The sequence below is a fragment of the Sebastes umbrosus genome, chromosome 18 (genome assembly GCF_015220745.1).
Source record: "Sebastes umbrosus isolate fSebUmb1 chromosome 18, fSebUmb1.pri, whole genome shotgun sequence".
Lineage (NCBI taxonomy): Eukaryota > Metazoa > Chordata > Actinopteri > Perciformes > Sebastidae > Sebastes > Sebastes umbrosus.
In genome coordinates, this window is record NC_051286.1 from 10,442,696 (window position 1) to 10,459,013 (window position 16,318).

The following is a 16,318-nucleotide window of genomic DNA, read 5'->3' on the forward strand; positions in this document are numbered from 1 at the left end:
ACCATTAAACTGCTCACACAGCACTTCATTTCAAAATAAAAAATAGGCTGAGCTATCTTAAAGTGGTTCCACGGGAAAAAAAAAATCGTATCTCCCTCCAGTCCCCTCTCTCAAACTATCCTCGCTGCTCCATCCATTTTTATACCCATGACAAGTAATCATCTCTCCCATCAATCCAGCCTCTTTCATCCCTGCACTCTGAAGTTCTTTACTGAGGGAGAAACTCATTGTAATCTCATCGCAGTATCTCCCGGAGAGCTTTCTACCTGAGTGTGTGGCCCAAGAAATGAAAGGTGAAGATTGTAGCTCAATATGTGACGGTGGCGTCAGGCTCCCTGGGGGCAAGTACGAGCCGGGCAAACAGAGCCTCTCTCATCAGAGCACATCTGAAGTGTGTGTGTGAGAGACGGGACCGGGAGAGGCGGGATTGACCGCAGCCCTTCCATCAGGATAAAATTGAACCTATTCCATGCTGCTGTATGTGGTATCGCGGAAGACGAGAGCGAATCAACATTTGGGAGGCTTCTGTGGGATTGGAAGTCTCTGTAGGAGGGTGCACATCGAAGGTTCTTTGCATTTCGTGCTTTTGGTATAAAAGAGTGCAATGTGCTGGGTTGGTGTTAAATTCTCTTGATAGGTCTGTTTGCTTGCCAAGCATGAGTAGGAGGATCAATAGACTGTGGATTAGGAAGGCATGCATATGAGCCCTTTTCTGCTGAGAAAACCTGAATCCAGTTTTTGTTGGCCTCCTCAGCATCGGAGATACTTCAAAATGGCAGCAGATCAAACACGATGTAGCCGCGTCTTTAAAATTCCTTTTTACACGCTATATGTGTCCTCTTTTGTCTGCAGGTCTCATTCGACTGCAGGAGCTGATCAAGGCGCCGTCACGATACAACATTCGTTTGAAGATCCGACAGCTGCCCACAGAGACCAAGGATGCCAAGCCACTTCTGAAGGAGATGAAGAAGGCAAAGGAGTTCCACGTCATCTTTGATTGTGGACACGAGATGGCTGCCTGGATCCTAAAACAGGTATGAACCCAGCTTAATGAGCCGGGATAGTTCATTAAGTTCATTGCAATAAAACAAACCTGGGGGGGCTATTTATGGCACCCCAAAGTAATTCATTTTAAATTAATTGATTAATTCATAACTATTAAATAAATAGTCATTTGAATAAATTTGTGTTAAATATATAAGTGACATTATTATGAAAAGCTATTAAAAGGTCTTATTGATAAAAATTGTATGTAGACAAATAAATATGTGTAAACAAAAAAAATTAATAATACATTTTAAATCATAAATTTTGGCTGGTCCAAAATGAATGTTTTGTTTATCTCTGTGGAAGATATCTGACATTTGGTTCCCACTTCTAAAAAGGCTTGTGAGCCAATATTAAAACGACGTTGGTATCACGTGGTATCTCTGGGTCGTCAGTTAGTGTGGAAAAAATGATAAATGGCTGAGATTGATGGTTAGTGTCTTGAAACCACTTGTTGTGACGTAAATGCAATGGAACAGGGGAGGGAGAATGCAACATCTAGTGGCTGAATGTTATCAACGTTATCAATAGCACTTTTAATTATTCAAATTCTATTAATAACAGTATAGTTTTGTAAGAGTTCATTCAAAAGTCTGTTTTATTTCACAATAACATTTATTTATATATTTGACACATGTTTATTAATATGATTATTTATTTCATAATGTCTTTTTTATTTATTTACTATTAGGGCTGTCAATTGATTAAAATATTTAATTGCAATTAATCGCATGATTGTCCATAATTAATTGCAATTAATTGCAATTAATCACACATTTTTTATTTCTTCAAAATGTACCTTAAAGTGAGATTTGTCAAGTATTTAATACTCTTATGAATATGGGAGTGGGCAAATATGCTTTCTTTATGCAAATGTATGTATATATTTATTATTGGAAATCAATTAACAACACAAAACAATGACAAATATTGTCCAGAAACCCTCACAGGTACTGCATTTAGCATAAAAAATATGCACAAATCATAACCTGGCAAACTGCAGCCCAACAGGCAACAACAGCTGTCAGTGTGTCAGTGTGCTGACTTGACTATGACTTGCCCCAAACTGCATGTGATTATCATAAAGTGGGCATGTCTGTAAAGGGGAGACTCGTGGGTACCCAAAGAACCCATTTTCATTCACATATCTTGAGGTCAGAGGTCAAGGGACCCCATTGAAAATGGCCATGCCAGTTTTTTTGGAGCGTTATTTATCCTCCTTCGCACCAAGCTAGTATGACATGGTTGGTACCAATGAGCCCACTACGAACTAAAAATCGCAAGTTGCGTTAATGCGTTAAAGAAATTAGTGCCATTAAAAATGAATTTGCGTTAACGTGTTATTATCGCGTTAACTTTGACAGCCATATTTAATATTGAACAGTTTGGCTTTAAGTTCAATATGTAAACTGCAAGAGCAGTTAATGGAACAGTCTGCTACATTTATGAATAAGATGAGTGATTTTATTATATTACTTCCTGAATTAAATTAAAAGGGAATTAACTGCAGTCCCAAAATGTACATAATATCCCTTTATAGGAACATAGACTCAATACATAGACTCGTTCATTATGAGTGTGCACTAAAACAATAAGCTCATACTGTACGTGTTCCCTTTATTACTCTCTCTCTCTCTCTCTCTCTCTCTCTCTTTAAGCACTGATGCAAATGATTCAGATACCTACTTTCTGCTCTGTGCATCTTTAATCTCTTTATAGAATATTAGATCTCTACTAGTGACCCGTCATAATGGAAGCTCTCCATTGCACAATAAAGGATTTTTAATTAGAAAGTCTAATTCTGCTCACAGGCATGTTAAATTCATTTTACAGAGGCACGTTATTTATGAGAATGGTGGGGGTTCTTATTGAGCTGAAGTCTTCTCAGAAGCATATTGCACTGTTTGAATCCTTTATACAGCCGCGTGTCTACGGGAAGCAACAAGAATGATTATTTATTGATGCTGAATACTTGGTAGGCACAACAAAACATCAACTGTATGTCAACAGCTCAGTTCAGTGCTTCCTCCAACACAATCCTGACTGAAGTCGGAGTGTACGTTTTTGTACAATAACTGCAATGCTTTCTTGTATTTGTTATGGCCACAAGTGTACTAATAATAATTCAATTAGGGATGTCACATTACCAGGAATCTAGTAGTCAAAACCAATACCAGTAAAATTCCACGATTCTCGATACCAATTCGATACCATGATAAAAAACAAAAGTGAAACAATAAATCCCATGTACTTCAACATCCACTCTTTTGTTACCGTTTGCATACTGGTTGTTGTTAGAAAGTTAAACAGGTCATAACTCCCTCTCTATTATCTATTTTATATTGCTGTGAAAACATCTCCCTCAAACAACTGGATTTATTCAAAATTTTCAAAAAAAAAACCCTACATTTTACTTTATTTGGATTACGTTTGAACACATAACATTAGAATTGTTTCACTCAATGCTCATTTTTACTGAATAGAGCCTGAACGTATCATAATGTAAGTCACAACAACAACAACAACAGCTAACTTGAACTCTCGTCCTGCCGATTTCAACACAGATTTGTTGTTCTCAATGTGGCCTATAAAAAATAGGATGCATCCCTGGGCACGTCGATAGTGAGTTTACTATGTCCCAAACACATTTTCTATCATCCCCGGGACAATGGGACGCCGTTAGTCTCGAGCCCTGACGGTACCTGTGGTACTGTAGAAAAACGAGTACCGTCACGTTACCATCGTTAGAATTTTGGCATCGACTTTTTACCGAAGTATCGGTTCTTGTGACATCCCTAAATTCAACATGTCTTTTAATCAATCACCAACCCAACCTGGACGCACCTCTGGTCTCTTTTAATGTGAAACTTGTTCCTTTGTCAGCAAAGAGATGTCAGTGTCAGACTATACAGGTTAAATAAAAGCTAAATGAAGAATTAAAATTAAATGAATATAGTAATAAGCTCATTAAGCTATTAATCTTTTATTTTTTACTTACTACCCGATGTTCTTTTCTCCCTGTAGGCCCTGGCCATGGGTATGATGACAGAGTACTACCATTATATTTTTACTACCCTGGTGAGTACACTGCCACTTCTTTTTTTTTTATGTTGACAAAATGCAATTATATAGTATATTATAATTTTTTTTGCACAGCACTATCCACTTAAATTTGAGTATGGTTTTAACTGTTTTTATTTGCTGGAGTGCTCGTTGCGAGGCAAAAATACATCCGTCTGTCTGAAAAGCTGTTTTTCTTCTCTGAGAATAAAATTAAATATGACTCAACCAGGAGCCAGTCAAAGAAAAAAAACACACTATTATTTTCCTTTTGTGTGAAGCATTATGAACTTGAACTACAACCTGAATTCGTGCTGATAGAAATAGATGGCCTTGTAAAGCTGACTCATTGTCACGTAGCTCATTATAAATACACTCTTTGCATTTGAAAGTATCAGTTGTGAAAGTTTAACTACAGTTTATTCTCTATATTCCACGCCAACCTCCTCGCCCCGTGCGGCTGTCCACAACCCTGAGTGCAGAAAACAAAAGCGGTTGGAGATATTTTATTCTGACTCTGACAGCGATTGAAGTTCTCCAAAAGTTCTTTGATCTAACCACTACAAAGATTGCTTGCTACACTGCCGATGAACAGCAGCACATCTTCGGTGAGCCCAGAGAACAGAAGACTGAGAGCTCAGATAATAGCCCTGAGCAGATGAGACTGTCACCCATTTGGTCCATTATAGCTAACAAACAAATGGCACGCTGTGTTGTTTGGAGCACAATTGGAAAGTCTGAGTGAAAGGTCGGAGAAAACCGACCTAAAAAAGGACATTTACCAGTGCACAGGACGTGTAACGACCCCTTGTGCATCCACATAAGAACCTGGCTAGATGAAAGGGGAGTGAGTGACAGCAGGTTTGTCATTGGGAAAGGGAAGAGAATAGTGATTATAGGCCTCTGTCGGCAGCATGCTGCTGCTTGTCGGGGTGGAAACATGCCTACTTTAACAGTGTTTGGCCGGTCGAAGGCCACGGTGCCGGCCAAAGCTGCTGTATGCTGGTACTGAGCCATCCGTGCTGCTTTCGGAATAGGACAGCAAACATTGACCGTGGCACCCGCTTCCGCACTCGGCGTCCGTCACCTGCTGTTGTTCTGTCAACTGTGTTGTTGCGTCCCAAAGACATCTGCCTGGTGTGATGCCAGACATGCTGTATGCGGGACGATTGGGTTGTCCTTTCACTTCCACATGATAGATGGCAGTCCACCAAAAGCCGGCCTGTAACCTTGAATGCCTTGCCTTCATCAAGGCTGCTGCTGCCTCAGCACGAGATAAAATAGCTCCTGAAATACCTTCAACTGCACTCTTCTGCTCTCACTCAAATGACTGATCTTAATTACTGAGGACAGATGAGACATGTGCAGTAAGCAAAGATGAGAAATTAATTAATTTGGGCGCTCAAACACATGTAGACTTTTATCTTTTACGCATCCAGGACCTTTTTGCCCTCGACATGGAGCCGTATCGCTACAGTGGAGTCAACATGACCGGGTTCCGCATCCTCAACACGGAAAACTCTCAGGTGTCGTCAATCATCGAGAAGTGGTCAATGGAGCGACTACAAGCCCCGCCCAAACCGGACTCAGGCCTGCTGGATGGATTCATGACGGTAGGCTCAAACCAATTTTTTTTTATGCTGCTTACGTAATGCAAACATTATGCTGTGTATGCAAAAAAACATGTTTATAGCTGCACTTCGTTCTAGTATGTCCAAATGACCGAATTAATCTAAAGCCATATCTAATGCAACAGCACCTTTGGGGATTTTATGCCGCAGGCACTTGTGTGTAGGCCTATATAGAGGAAAAAAATCATGTTGTGAAATATACAATATTTTTCGAGGAGAATAAACGAGCCCGAGTTGTCAATCACAAGTCCCATGGTGAAGGGCTCCTGGGGTGGGCACGGGAGCAGCATCAACGCCCTCTGCGTGGTGCTTTCAGGGCCGGTGCTCCTGGGTCTAAATGCTCCGTAATGAGGCGGTGTGAATGGTAATAGCCGTTTATCTGCCCTCCCGCCTCTCACAACTCTCCTCTGGGAGCGTGGCCAAAATATGACAATCTGTCAGTGTTCATGCAGAGAGGGGGAACAAATTGGATGGAAATTATGGCCTTGGATTTTTAGGATGGCATCCAAAAAATCATGGGGATAAGGTGATTTGAAAGTGAAAAAGGGAATGGAGCTCGTCATGGACGTTCAAGGTCCCTCTGAGGGTGTTGTTGTAAACAGTGAATTTACTCCACCTCCCTCACGAAGCCTTTCCCTTGCAGACAAACACCTTTTTTTTCCCCTGCTTTCAGTCAGCCGTTCTTTCTTCTTGCCAGACTTCAGATCTGGTATCAGAAATCTGTGTAATGAAAGATGTGTCTTTTCATCAAAGACTTAAGGACAGATATGCCTATTCATATATCAGTCACAGCCTTAATTCACACTGATGAAAAATGAAAACACACACTCCCTCATGTTTTTTCTTTACTTTCCTAATAAAGCCATGTAAATATACAACAGATTACTACAATGTCTTGCCAGAAACATACAGCTATAAATATAGAAATTCATATTTAATTTCCCCGTATCCTTTTCTTCATGTGGCACTCGATTGTGCAAGCACAAGCAAAGCAGTTACTGTATGTATGCAAAAAGATTAATGCATCGCACAAAGAGGTTAAATCACTTTATTTTTTTTTTCTCCCTCCGCCGGAAATTAATGGATATTAGTGGAGAATGTTGAATTGATTCATTAGCATAGCATGAATCATTTTGTCAGATCCTATACTACATATTGACATATCTCACTGGACTAGAACCGCCATTAAATAATGAATAATGCGTCCAAAGGCTCCTCCGAGCCTGATAAAGTACTTCATTAGAGTGTTTCTTTTTATAAATCCCGGCTCTGATGTGTTTTATTCTTTGGAGTGTTTTGCCCTAAGAGGATTCCTTATAATGCGTCAATGAAGAAACAGCTGCGTGAATATAAAAACATCCTCGTTTTAATGGTATAATAAAAGGAATAATGGAGAAACAGTTCTGCTAGTGATTCTGAAAAATAGCCCGTATCTACGTTACGAACGTAGAATAATATTTGGTTTCTCTGCAACTCAAATATGTTTTAATTAATTTATAGATCTTCCTGACATTTAATGCAACTGTGCTCAGGGCCGAGAAGCCACCTTGAAGGGTATCATTAAATTAAAGTGGGCTGCAGCAGCCAGTGTGTGACCTTCCACCCCCGACCCTCCCACCAGCCTTTTATTCCCCCTCTCTCTCTCTCTCATACCTCGTTCTCATCCTCTGCAGCACAGAAGCCTTGCTGGGCTTCGGGCTTGTTTGTGCTCGGTGACCAGGCAACAGTTGTGTAGCGATGGTTACCAGGACAACGCCGTCCGTGTCACCTTGTGATTTCATGAAGGATTGATTGACTGAGATGGGAGGAGGAGGAGGAGGAGGGTTAGAAGGTTGGCAGGGAAGGTGAGATGGCGGCAGCAGGAGGGGAGCCGATGAGGAAGGAAAGATGGGGGTGGGGGCGTTACGAGAGGTTCATGCGGTGTTTTATCACGCCACTAGGCTCGCAATAATGCGTGGTAGTGTATAATCACAGTGACACTCTGCGCCTTGGGTGAGGCTGAGTGTTGTCTCTCAGGGGCGGGATGCATAATGAGAAGTCCCTCCTCGACCCAGGCAGGCTCGCGGCCACGAACGCACTTGCCTCTTAACTCCGTTTGTCAGAGTATCTCTGACGTGGAGGGGTGCATAATAAGAGTGGGGGGGTGCTAATTAGTCCGGTTCATTTGCGTGTGGACGTACAAGTGTGTGTGATCTCGTTTGTTTGTGTCGACTCTTTAATCATATCCCTGGAGTAATTTGGAGCTCAAATTATTGTAACCCTCGATCTCCATGAGAATTAACAGCAGTTAGAGACCCACAACCTGTTAGAAAGATAGATAGATAGATAGATAGATAGATAGATAATCTGATTACTGTTTAGTCCCATCTGTGTATATTAATTGCCTACAGCTAATGAGATATTTGGTTTGAATGCTTCGTAGTAATTTGCATTCTTTTAAATCCCCATTCACTGAGCTAAGTATATACTTGGATTTAATTGAGTTAAAGAAGAAAAAAAAAATAGTTTTCCCAGTTGTACGCCTCGCTGTGGCTTTAGGGCCAGATATTTTTCTACATCTGCATCATTTCATTTATGTCTACATTTCACTGAGCTATAATTACCGCAACAGAGGGCGGGATGTTCTCCAGTGTCACCAATGCAATCCTGGTGTAATAGCTCATAATAATGGCTCTCTTATTAATAGAGAGCGGTTGTTTGGGTAATATGTACAACGTGATGGGGGCTGCTGCTGGAGTTCGCATGGGACACTGTAGAAAGCATGTAAGCGTAACACAGGCTAATTGGGAACACAACAGACATTCGAAGATACTCAAGATAGTGACAAACTAGTGAAGAACTAGCAGCTATTGCTGAGATTTCTTTGAGCAAGGCGCTTTACTTCATATCAGCATAACAACATGCATGCTCAGCAAACTTACAGTAAATAATTGCTAATGACAACGATTTTAAAAAACAATTCAGCATTTGTCCACAACACAGAAAAGCAAATTGCTTTTTTTCATCATAAAAACACAGTTTGACTGCACGTAGTACACAATAAGGAAAGCTACTTTTGGTGACATAAAGATGATTAAAGAGGGGAAGAGATGCATAAGGACGCTCAAGGGAATGTTTAGTATATTTCCCATAATAATAATATGGTTATAATCCTTAAGATTTCCATGATATAATGCTGTTTATGGCCAGCATATTTTCAGCAATCACCATTCAATGTATTTGCATTATCTAACTCCCTCCCTATAGGCTATACTCCGCAGTCAGTCCGCCTTTCCTCCATGGGATACAGAGTGCACTCCCACGCGCAAGGGACTGACAGGAAATGATGCATGCCGGGTCCCATTTCACAAAATTTGCAACATGAGATCATTTCCTCACCTGTTAGTTCTGACACATTTCACTAATCAAAACAAACCCGGCCCGCGATGCTTGCCTGAGCATCCGAGTTCCCTCGCAGATTTATCTGCATTGGTGACTGAGTGACAATAATTTGTGAAACGTGACGCTGCCAGCCGCCCTTTTGCAGTCTGCACGTGAGCGGCGTTTGCAAATCGCTTTTGTGAAACCCTGCACGTTATTTTTGAGACAAAAATATCAGGAGTGTGTGTGCATTTTACATTAAAGGCAACATACGATCATGAGCTCAGTGGACTTCTTTATTGGACTTAGATTAATGGCACAATGAATCCTCTCACAGTTGGTTTGGGTGCACTGTAAACACACACAAGGGTTTGCTCGTCTTCTTTCACTCAAAGTGCATTTGCTCTCCTCGGTGGACAATATAAATGTAATTATGGATTGAACTCTGGGGCCTGTATTATTAAAACACACTTGCCGGTACCGCCAGTAACCACCAGATCAATAAAGACTGAAATTATATCAACAGGTTTTAAAGTAATGTTTTAACTTTCAGGGCTGGATGATTTACTAATATTAGGATTCAAAACAGGGCTGCACGATTTTGAAAAATCTCTTATTGTGGTTGTTTTGACTTATATTGCAGTTGTGATATGATTTGCAATATTAGAGGGAATGATCATTTTTACATCGTTTTCAGTGAAAAACATATTAAAATGATTATGGTGTGATTTTTGCGGGGATCTGTACCAAACAAAGATGTTTTCTTAAGTCTTTAAAATATGATATGTTGGCCAGGACATCTCTGCAACACGACTATGTTTAATTTTTACATAAATTTCACCTTTAACAAATATTGCGCCTCCTGCGATTTGAAAATTGCCGTAGGCCATATTGCGATTTCGATAAAAAAAAATGAAAAGTATGCTTGTTAAGAACTACAGTATGGATGTTTTTTCACATCTCAAATTAGGGATTGTGTGTACAGAGGAAGAGAAACAAGGAGGGAGCAGGGTTGCAGAGAAAAATGCACCGGGGGACGGACAGACGGGGAGAGACAAAGAGAGATGGGGGGAGAAAACGGATACCTTGCTGCATTAACAAGCACTGCTGGGAGTAGAGTGGGAACCACCCACACAGAGAGAACGGGATAGAGGAATCTGCTAGTTGGCAACTGCGCTCTGGTTGGAAGGTGTTTTACCATGCATGTTTACATACATACAAGTGTGTGTTTGTATTGTACGTGTATGTAAGTGTGAAGCACACACTGTAAGATGTCTGATTCAGTTTGGCTCAGGTTTGCTGTTGGGTAGCACATGGCTGCCATGGAATCTGACAACGGGGAAGAGAATGCCGACACATGAACCTCTCTACTATGCGTCATTCATGCAGCGTTTCAACCAAATGAGGGTCCTCAATGAGGATGTTGAGCCAAATTTGGATATGATATTGAATAGAGGACACATTCTGTCATTGTGCTGGATGAATCACTGCACAAATAAACTCTCCGTTTATGGGGGATTCATTTTTATTTGTTTAAAACTTGAGATTTCACCCTGCAGCTTAAATAGTTCTACAGTACATTGGAAGTGCTCACAGTAAATATCCACACAGATTCTATGTGATTCAGCACCCAAAGGATGCATCAGCATGACTATTATCGGCCAATTTTATCTTATCACAGATATTACTATCAATATATCATATGCTGTTTATGTCAGCTAATTAGTAACAACAGATTGAAGTACATAAATGATGAAAAATGTGTAGAAACAGTGAAGCAATTACATAATTTGTCCACTAGGACTTACACATTTTAACTGTAAAATATCCCACTCAGTACATGTCTTGGTTACAATTCATTTATAACCAAATTTAAGGGGCCCTTATCAAAAAATAGTTTATTTGTCACGTGTTTAAAAAACAAATACCGGCCTATATATACATGTATATGTATTTTTTTTATATGTCTAATTAAGTGTTATTGTAACCTGCTCTCCGGTCCTTTGATAACACACATATTCTTTGCAGCTACATAGATGTAAGCTACCGGGTTGTACTCCACTACTGGTTCACAGGTTGGTTGCGTCCATTACAGCAATGTGATCTCCCTCCCTCTGATCCCAGTTGGCAGAGCAGAGAGCCTTTTAAAGACCGCGACTGTGGAGAGCAGACACTCGATGCCCTGTGCCGGGCACCACCAGCTGGGCTTGGCACAGCTTCAACATTATTAGCACCAATGCTCCCTTGGTCCATAGAAGCCTTTTGTGAGTGAAAATAGGCAGCGGGAGAGAGAGAGAGAGAAAGAGAGAGATGGAGAGGTGGAATTTAGAAAGAGAGAGATTTATTATCTTTTTCCCCTTCATTTTGCTCCCTCTAACACATTTGACTTTAATGTCTCATTTGTTTATTGTCTTTACCTGCTAATAAACTAGACTGAAAGAGGAAGAAAGATAATTCAATACCAGAGAGTGGTGCAGGAATGAGTCCTAAAACCAGGAAATGAGTTAGCATTTTTTCACTTCCGGTTACCTCGTCTGGAAGTCAATGGGGTTTTTGAATGTGTTTTTAGTTAGATGACTGAAATAAGGTCAGGTTATACGTTGGTAAACATTCCACTCGTGAATTTTGAAGCTTTAACGCATCTTCAAAAAGGCGTTTGCTAACAAGTGGCTAAATGAGATAACTAAACGTCATCATGCCGACATGTACGACTTTATACAGCCTTGTTGTTTATACTCACGCTCATGCGACCGTGGTGTAGTTCGTTTATAGCCTAACGTTAGCTTTTTACTTCTGGCGTTTGCATTTACACTTCAATAATCATAAAGTGGTGTTCATTTGTGAAGATTATCTTGCTGAACAAAACGTGTAAGTATCGTAAACGTGTGTGGCAAACGAAGCTTATATAAGAGCTTATTTTCTGCAATAATCCAAAACACAATGGAAAAATCCCATTGGCTTCTTGTCAAGGGAACCCAGGACGATGATAACTTCTGGGTTGGCCGACAAAAATATGTCATTCCTGTAGCACTCTATGAAGATAAATTAGTATTGCCTAGCTAGACCTTTCTCCACAGCGCTGTGTCAGCGCTAAAGAAAGGAGTTATTCTGCTATAGGCGAAAAAAGCTCTCTGGCTTGTTTATATTTCTTTAAAACCAATCACACTTGTCTTAGTCGGCTATAATGCAAAATAGATAGTGCAGATAGCAGAAGGGGAGGAGAATGCCGGCTGAAATAGGCGGCCAATGGCAGACTTATACCTACAGTCTACATCCGGTGAGTCAGACTACAAATAGGTTAAACACCGCCAAACAGATTGCCTAACAATATCCTTTGAACTGTAAAAGCTTTGTCACTCTGGAAATTTTGGAAAGTTTATGTAGCTGATGAAGTGCGGGGAGTAAAAACCCGTGGAGTGGGCACCACCTAGCTTCTTTAGCTAAACGTGGCTGGAGGCTGATTAAATATGAGGAAAGGCCATCATGTTAAACAGCCACTTAGTCAGATGTAGGTTAGGCAGCGTGGTGCTAATTAGGGTGGACTCTGAAGTGGACAGTGCTGCCAACAGCATGCTGTTGCCTGAAGGGTCTGGTGGGACACCACTGCTCGGAGCATTCACAACCTCTTTTGTCAGACTTAGTTAGGCACGCATCATATTTGATGTTTCTTATGTGCGGTTACTTACAGTAACAATCTTTGATCGCCCTCCTTCAATCTTTAGCCATGGCTGTAGGGATGGCAATGTAGGTCTGTCAGTCAGTTGGTCCACCAATTTGGTCTAAACTGAAATATAATAATACAAGTAGGGCTGTCAAAGTTAACGCGATAATAACGCGTTAACGCAAATTTGTTTAACGCCACTAATTCTTTAACGCATTAACGCAATCGATCTTTCAGAGGTTGTAGCGGACTCAGTTTTAAAGCTAGACTGAAGATACTGGCATCATATGACACTAGAAAAAGGAATCCATTGGTACCAACCATGTCATACTAGCTTGTCGTGAAGGAGGCTAAATAATGCTCCAAACATATGCTACTTTTTGGTGAAGAAAAACTGTCATGGCCATTTTTAAAGGGGTCCCTTGACCTCTGACCTCAAGATATGTGAATGAAAATGGGTTCTATGGGTACCCACAAGTCTCCCCTTTTCAGACATGCCCACTTTATGATAATCACATGCAGTTTGGGGCAAGTCATAGTCAAGTCAGCACACTGACACACTGACAGCTGTTGTTGCCTGTTGGGATTGAGTTTGCCATGTTATGATTTGAGCATATTCTTTCAGGCTAAATGCAGTACCTGTGAGGGTTTCTGGACAATATTTATCATTGTTTTGTATTGTAAATCGATTTTATATAATAAATATAAACATACATTTGCGTAAAGTAAGCATATTTGCCCACTTTCATTTTGATAAGAGTATTAAATACTTGACAAATCTCCCTTTTAAGGTACATTTTGAACTGATAAAAAAAACGGATGATTAATTTGCGATTAATCGCGATGAATCATGGACATGCGATTAATCGCAATTAAAAATTGTAATTGATTGACAGCCCTAAATAAAAGTTATAATAATAATAAGTTACATATTCATCGTCCCCAGAGGATGTATCCTACAGTACTGTCTTTAAAAGTTAGCTTTAAGCTCAAAGCACTGCTGTTCATAGATACAGCCTCACAGAGCTGCTAGCGTTTATGTAGACTCTTAATCTTGTTATATACTAAATAAATACATTCTGCTTATTGCTTTTGCTTTCACCCAAAATTAGACACAATTTTTATGGAAAAATCCGGTTTGCAGGAAAGTGTTTCTGGCAGCAGCATCAGGGGTTTGTTTGGAACAAACAGAAGAGGGACTAGGTGGTTAGCACGAGCAGTCTGTGCATGTTTGAACTGCTTCTCCCATTTAGCTTTGTATACACAATGTTTGTTTTCAGTGTTTGATAAGGTCACTAACTCTCTCTCCCCTTCTGGCTTTTTCCCCAAGTTCAAATATACTTTTTATCGGCATTGCAGGGAAAAAAGAAAAACCTCCAGTGATGTGGCAAGTTATTCTTGAAACAAAAAGATCACTCAAAGTACAGTGTAAGGTCGGAGTGGAGGTTTTGTCAATATTCAAGCATCTGTCAGTATTTGACAAGATAAGGGTTCTTTAATAGCTCTCCATCAATACTGAATAAATGCATCAAACAGAGTTCAGCTCACTCTCTCACCACTCCCACAGGACCCTTTCTTTTAAACCAGAGAACTCTGCAGTGTAGTCCTTTATCCCCCTTTAAAGTGTGCTTAAATCTACAATAAAACCATGAATGTGCTTTCACATAAATCCAGCACCATCAATGGATCCGTTGCCCAGGGATCCTCGTCGGAAGGAGCCAGTCTTACTTCCCTGTGAAAAAAAAACTCATAAAAAAATGAAATGCAACAAGGCCGCTATGTTGCCTCAGCATGTGGAAATGCAATGTGAGAAAGGGATTAAACCTCCAACGCACACAGAAAAAAAAAAGCTGGAAAAATGACAGTGACTGCACTGGCAAAGCCCCATATAAACCCGCACTCTGAGCAACACTCACACACATAGCTCAGTGAAATACTGTAGAGACGAGCAGAGAGAAAGACAAAAGGGATGAAAGGGAGGAGGGACTGCGGAGAGACAAGGGCAGAACATCGACGGCCAGAAAGAAAGAGACGAAGAGAGACAGAGTGGAAAAGTTACGGACAGAGAGAGAGAGATGGCACTATACTGAGCTGCAGTCACCCAAGGGCTTTTTCCCCACCAAAATGATCTGACACTGCCTGCTTTCCCTTCTCTGCTACAAGGCCTGAAACAGCCGTAAAATGCCTCATAAATCACATATGTCACATTTCAGTATTTTTCCAACTGCTGTCTTTTCATTTTTTGCCCGAGAAGTAAAAGTTTGCACAATTCCCAATGCACTGTTTCATGGCCCAGGGTCTCATGTAACACACCAGTGCCAGAAATACATAGTTACAGTACATCTTACATAAGAATCTAATTACTACAGTAGTAAAGGCCAAAACATCAGATACATGTGGGAACTGTATCGCTTCTTGGACTTTAAAGGAATAGTTCAACATTTTGGGCATCACGCATATTTGCTTTCTTACTGAGAGCTGAATGAGAAGATTGATACCAAACTCATATATGTGTCTTCACGTTCGCTTAATAGCTTAGCATAAAGACTGGAAATAGGGGGAAACTGCTAGCCTTGCTCTGTCAAGGGTAACAAAATCTGCCTAGCAGCACCTCTAAAGCTCATTGGCGTGTCTTTTTGTTGCATCTGGACAAAGCCAAGCTACCTATTTCCAATTGTTATGCTAAGCTAAGCTAACCGATTGCTGGCTCCAGCTTTATATTAAACGGAGAGTCATAGCCGGCCCTAACCAACTTGGTGCCCTATAGGCAGAATTTTAGCTGGTGCCCCTTGCATCGCAGCCAATTCCACCACCAATCACTGTGTTCATGCACCGGGTTGATGGTGCGAAAATAGGGCCTATTTAATGGGCTATGTAGTTATGTTGTTGTGGGCTTTTTTTTGTATATTTTGAAATAATAGTATTAAAATAGTATTAGTAAAGTATAATAAAAAAATAAATTCTCCCCTAATTTGGGGCGCCCCTATGGATGGATGCCGCCCCTAGCATTCGCCTATACCGCCTATGCCTAGGGCCGGCACTGCGGAGTCTGTTATCAATCTTGTCATCTAATTCTCAACAAGATCCTCATTGTGATTCATTTGTGACAGTGTTATAGAGCTTCATCCATTGTCAGAGAGTCTATTTTTGTCTATGCAGTTAGCCCACCAACTAGCTGCTCTTTAAAGGTGCAGTGTCTAGGATTTGGCGATATTTAGCGGTGAGGTTGCAGATTGCAACCAACTGAAACTACTCCCATGTGCCAAGCGGTTAAGAGAACTATAGTGGCCGATGCGAAAACGTGAAAATGCGAATGGCCCTGTCTAGAGCCAGTGTTTGGTTTGTCCATTCTGGGCTACTGTAGAAACATGGCGGCCTGCCCCGTGAAGAGGACCCGCTCCATATGTAGATATAAACGTCTCATTCTAAGCTAACTAAAACACAACGATTCTCATTTTCAGGTGATTAAACACTAAAGAAAACATACTTTAATTAATATTACATTCCATTTCTGCCAATAGATCCCCCTAAGTGCTACTGACTGTCCCTTTAAGAGCCT

The 16,318-nt window shown here is 40.6% G+C and overlaps 1 protein-coding gene across 3 annotated transcripts in view; it reads left to right on the forward strand.

Moving 5' to 3' along the window:
• LOC119476606 (glutamate receptor ionotropic, kainate 2-like) overlaps positions 1 to 16,318 on the forward strand; it is a 70,829-nt gene that overhangs the window by 30,750 nt on the left and 23,761 nt on the right. For all 3 annotated transcript variants that reach the window (XM_037750008.1, XM_037750006.1, XM_037750007.1), the window contains exons 4-6: positions 853 to 1,034; positions 4,072 to 4,125; positions 5,547 to 5,720. In XM_037750008.1, the coding sequence (XP_037605936.1) occupies positions 853 to 1,034; positions 4,072 to 4,125; positions 5,547 to 5,720 (410 nt within the window). The remainder of the gene's footprint in view (positions 1 to 852; positions 1,035 to 4,071; positions 4,126 to 5,546; positions 5,721 to 16,318) is intronic.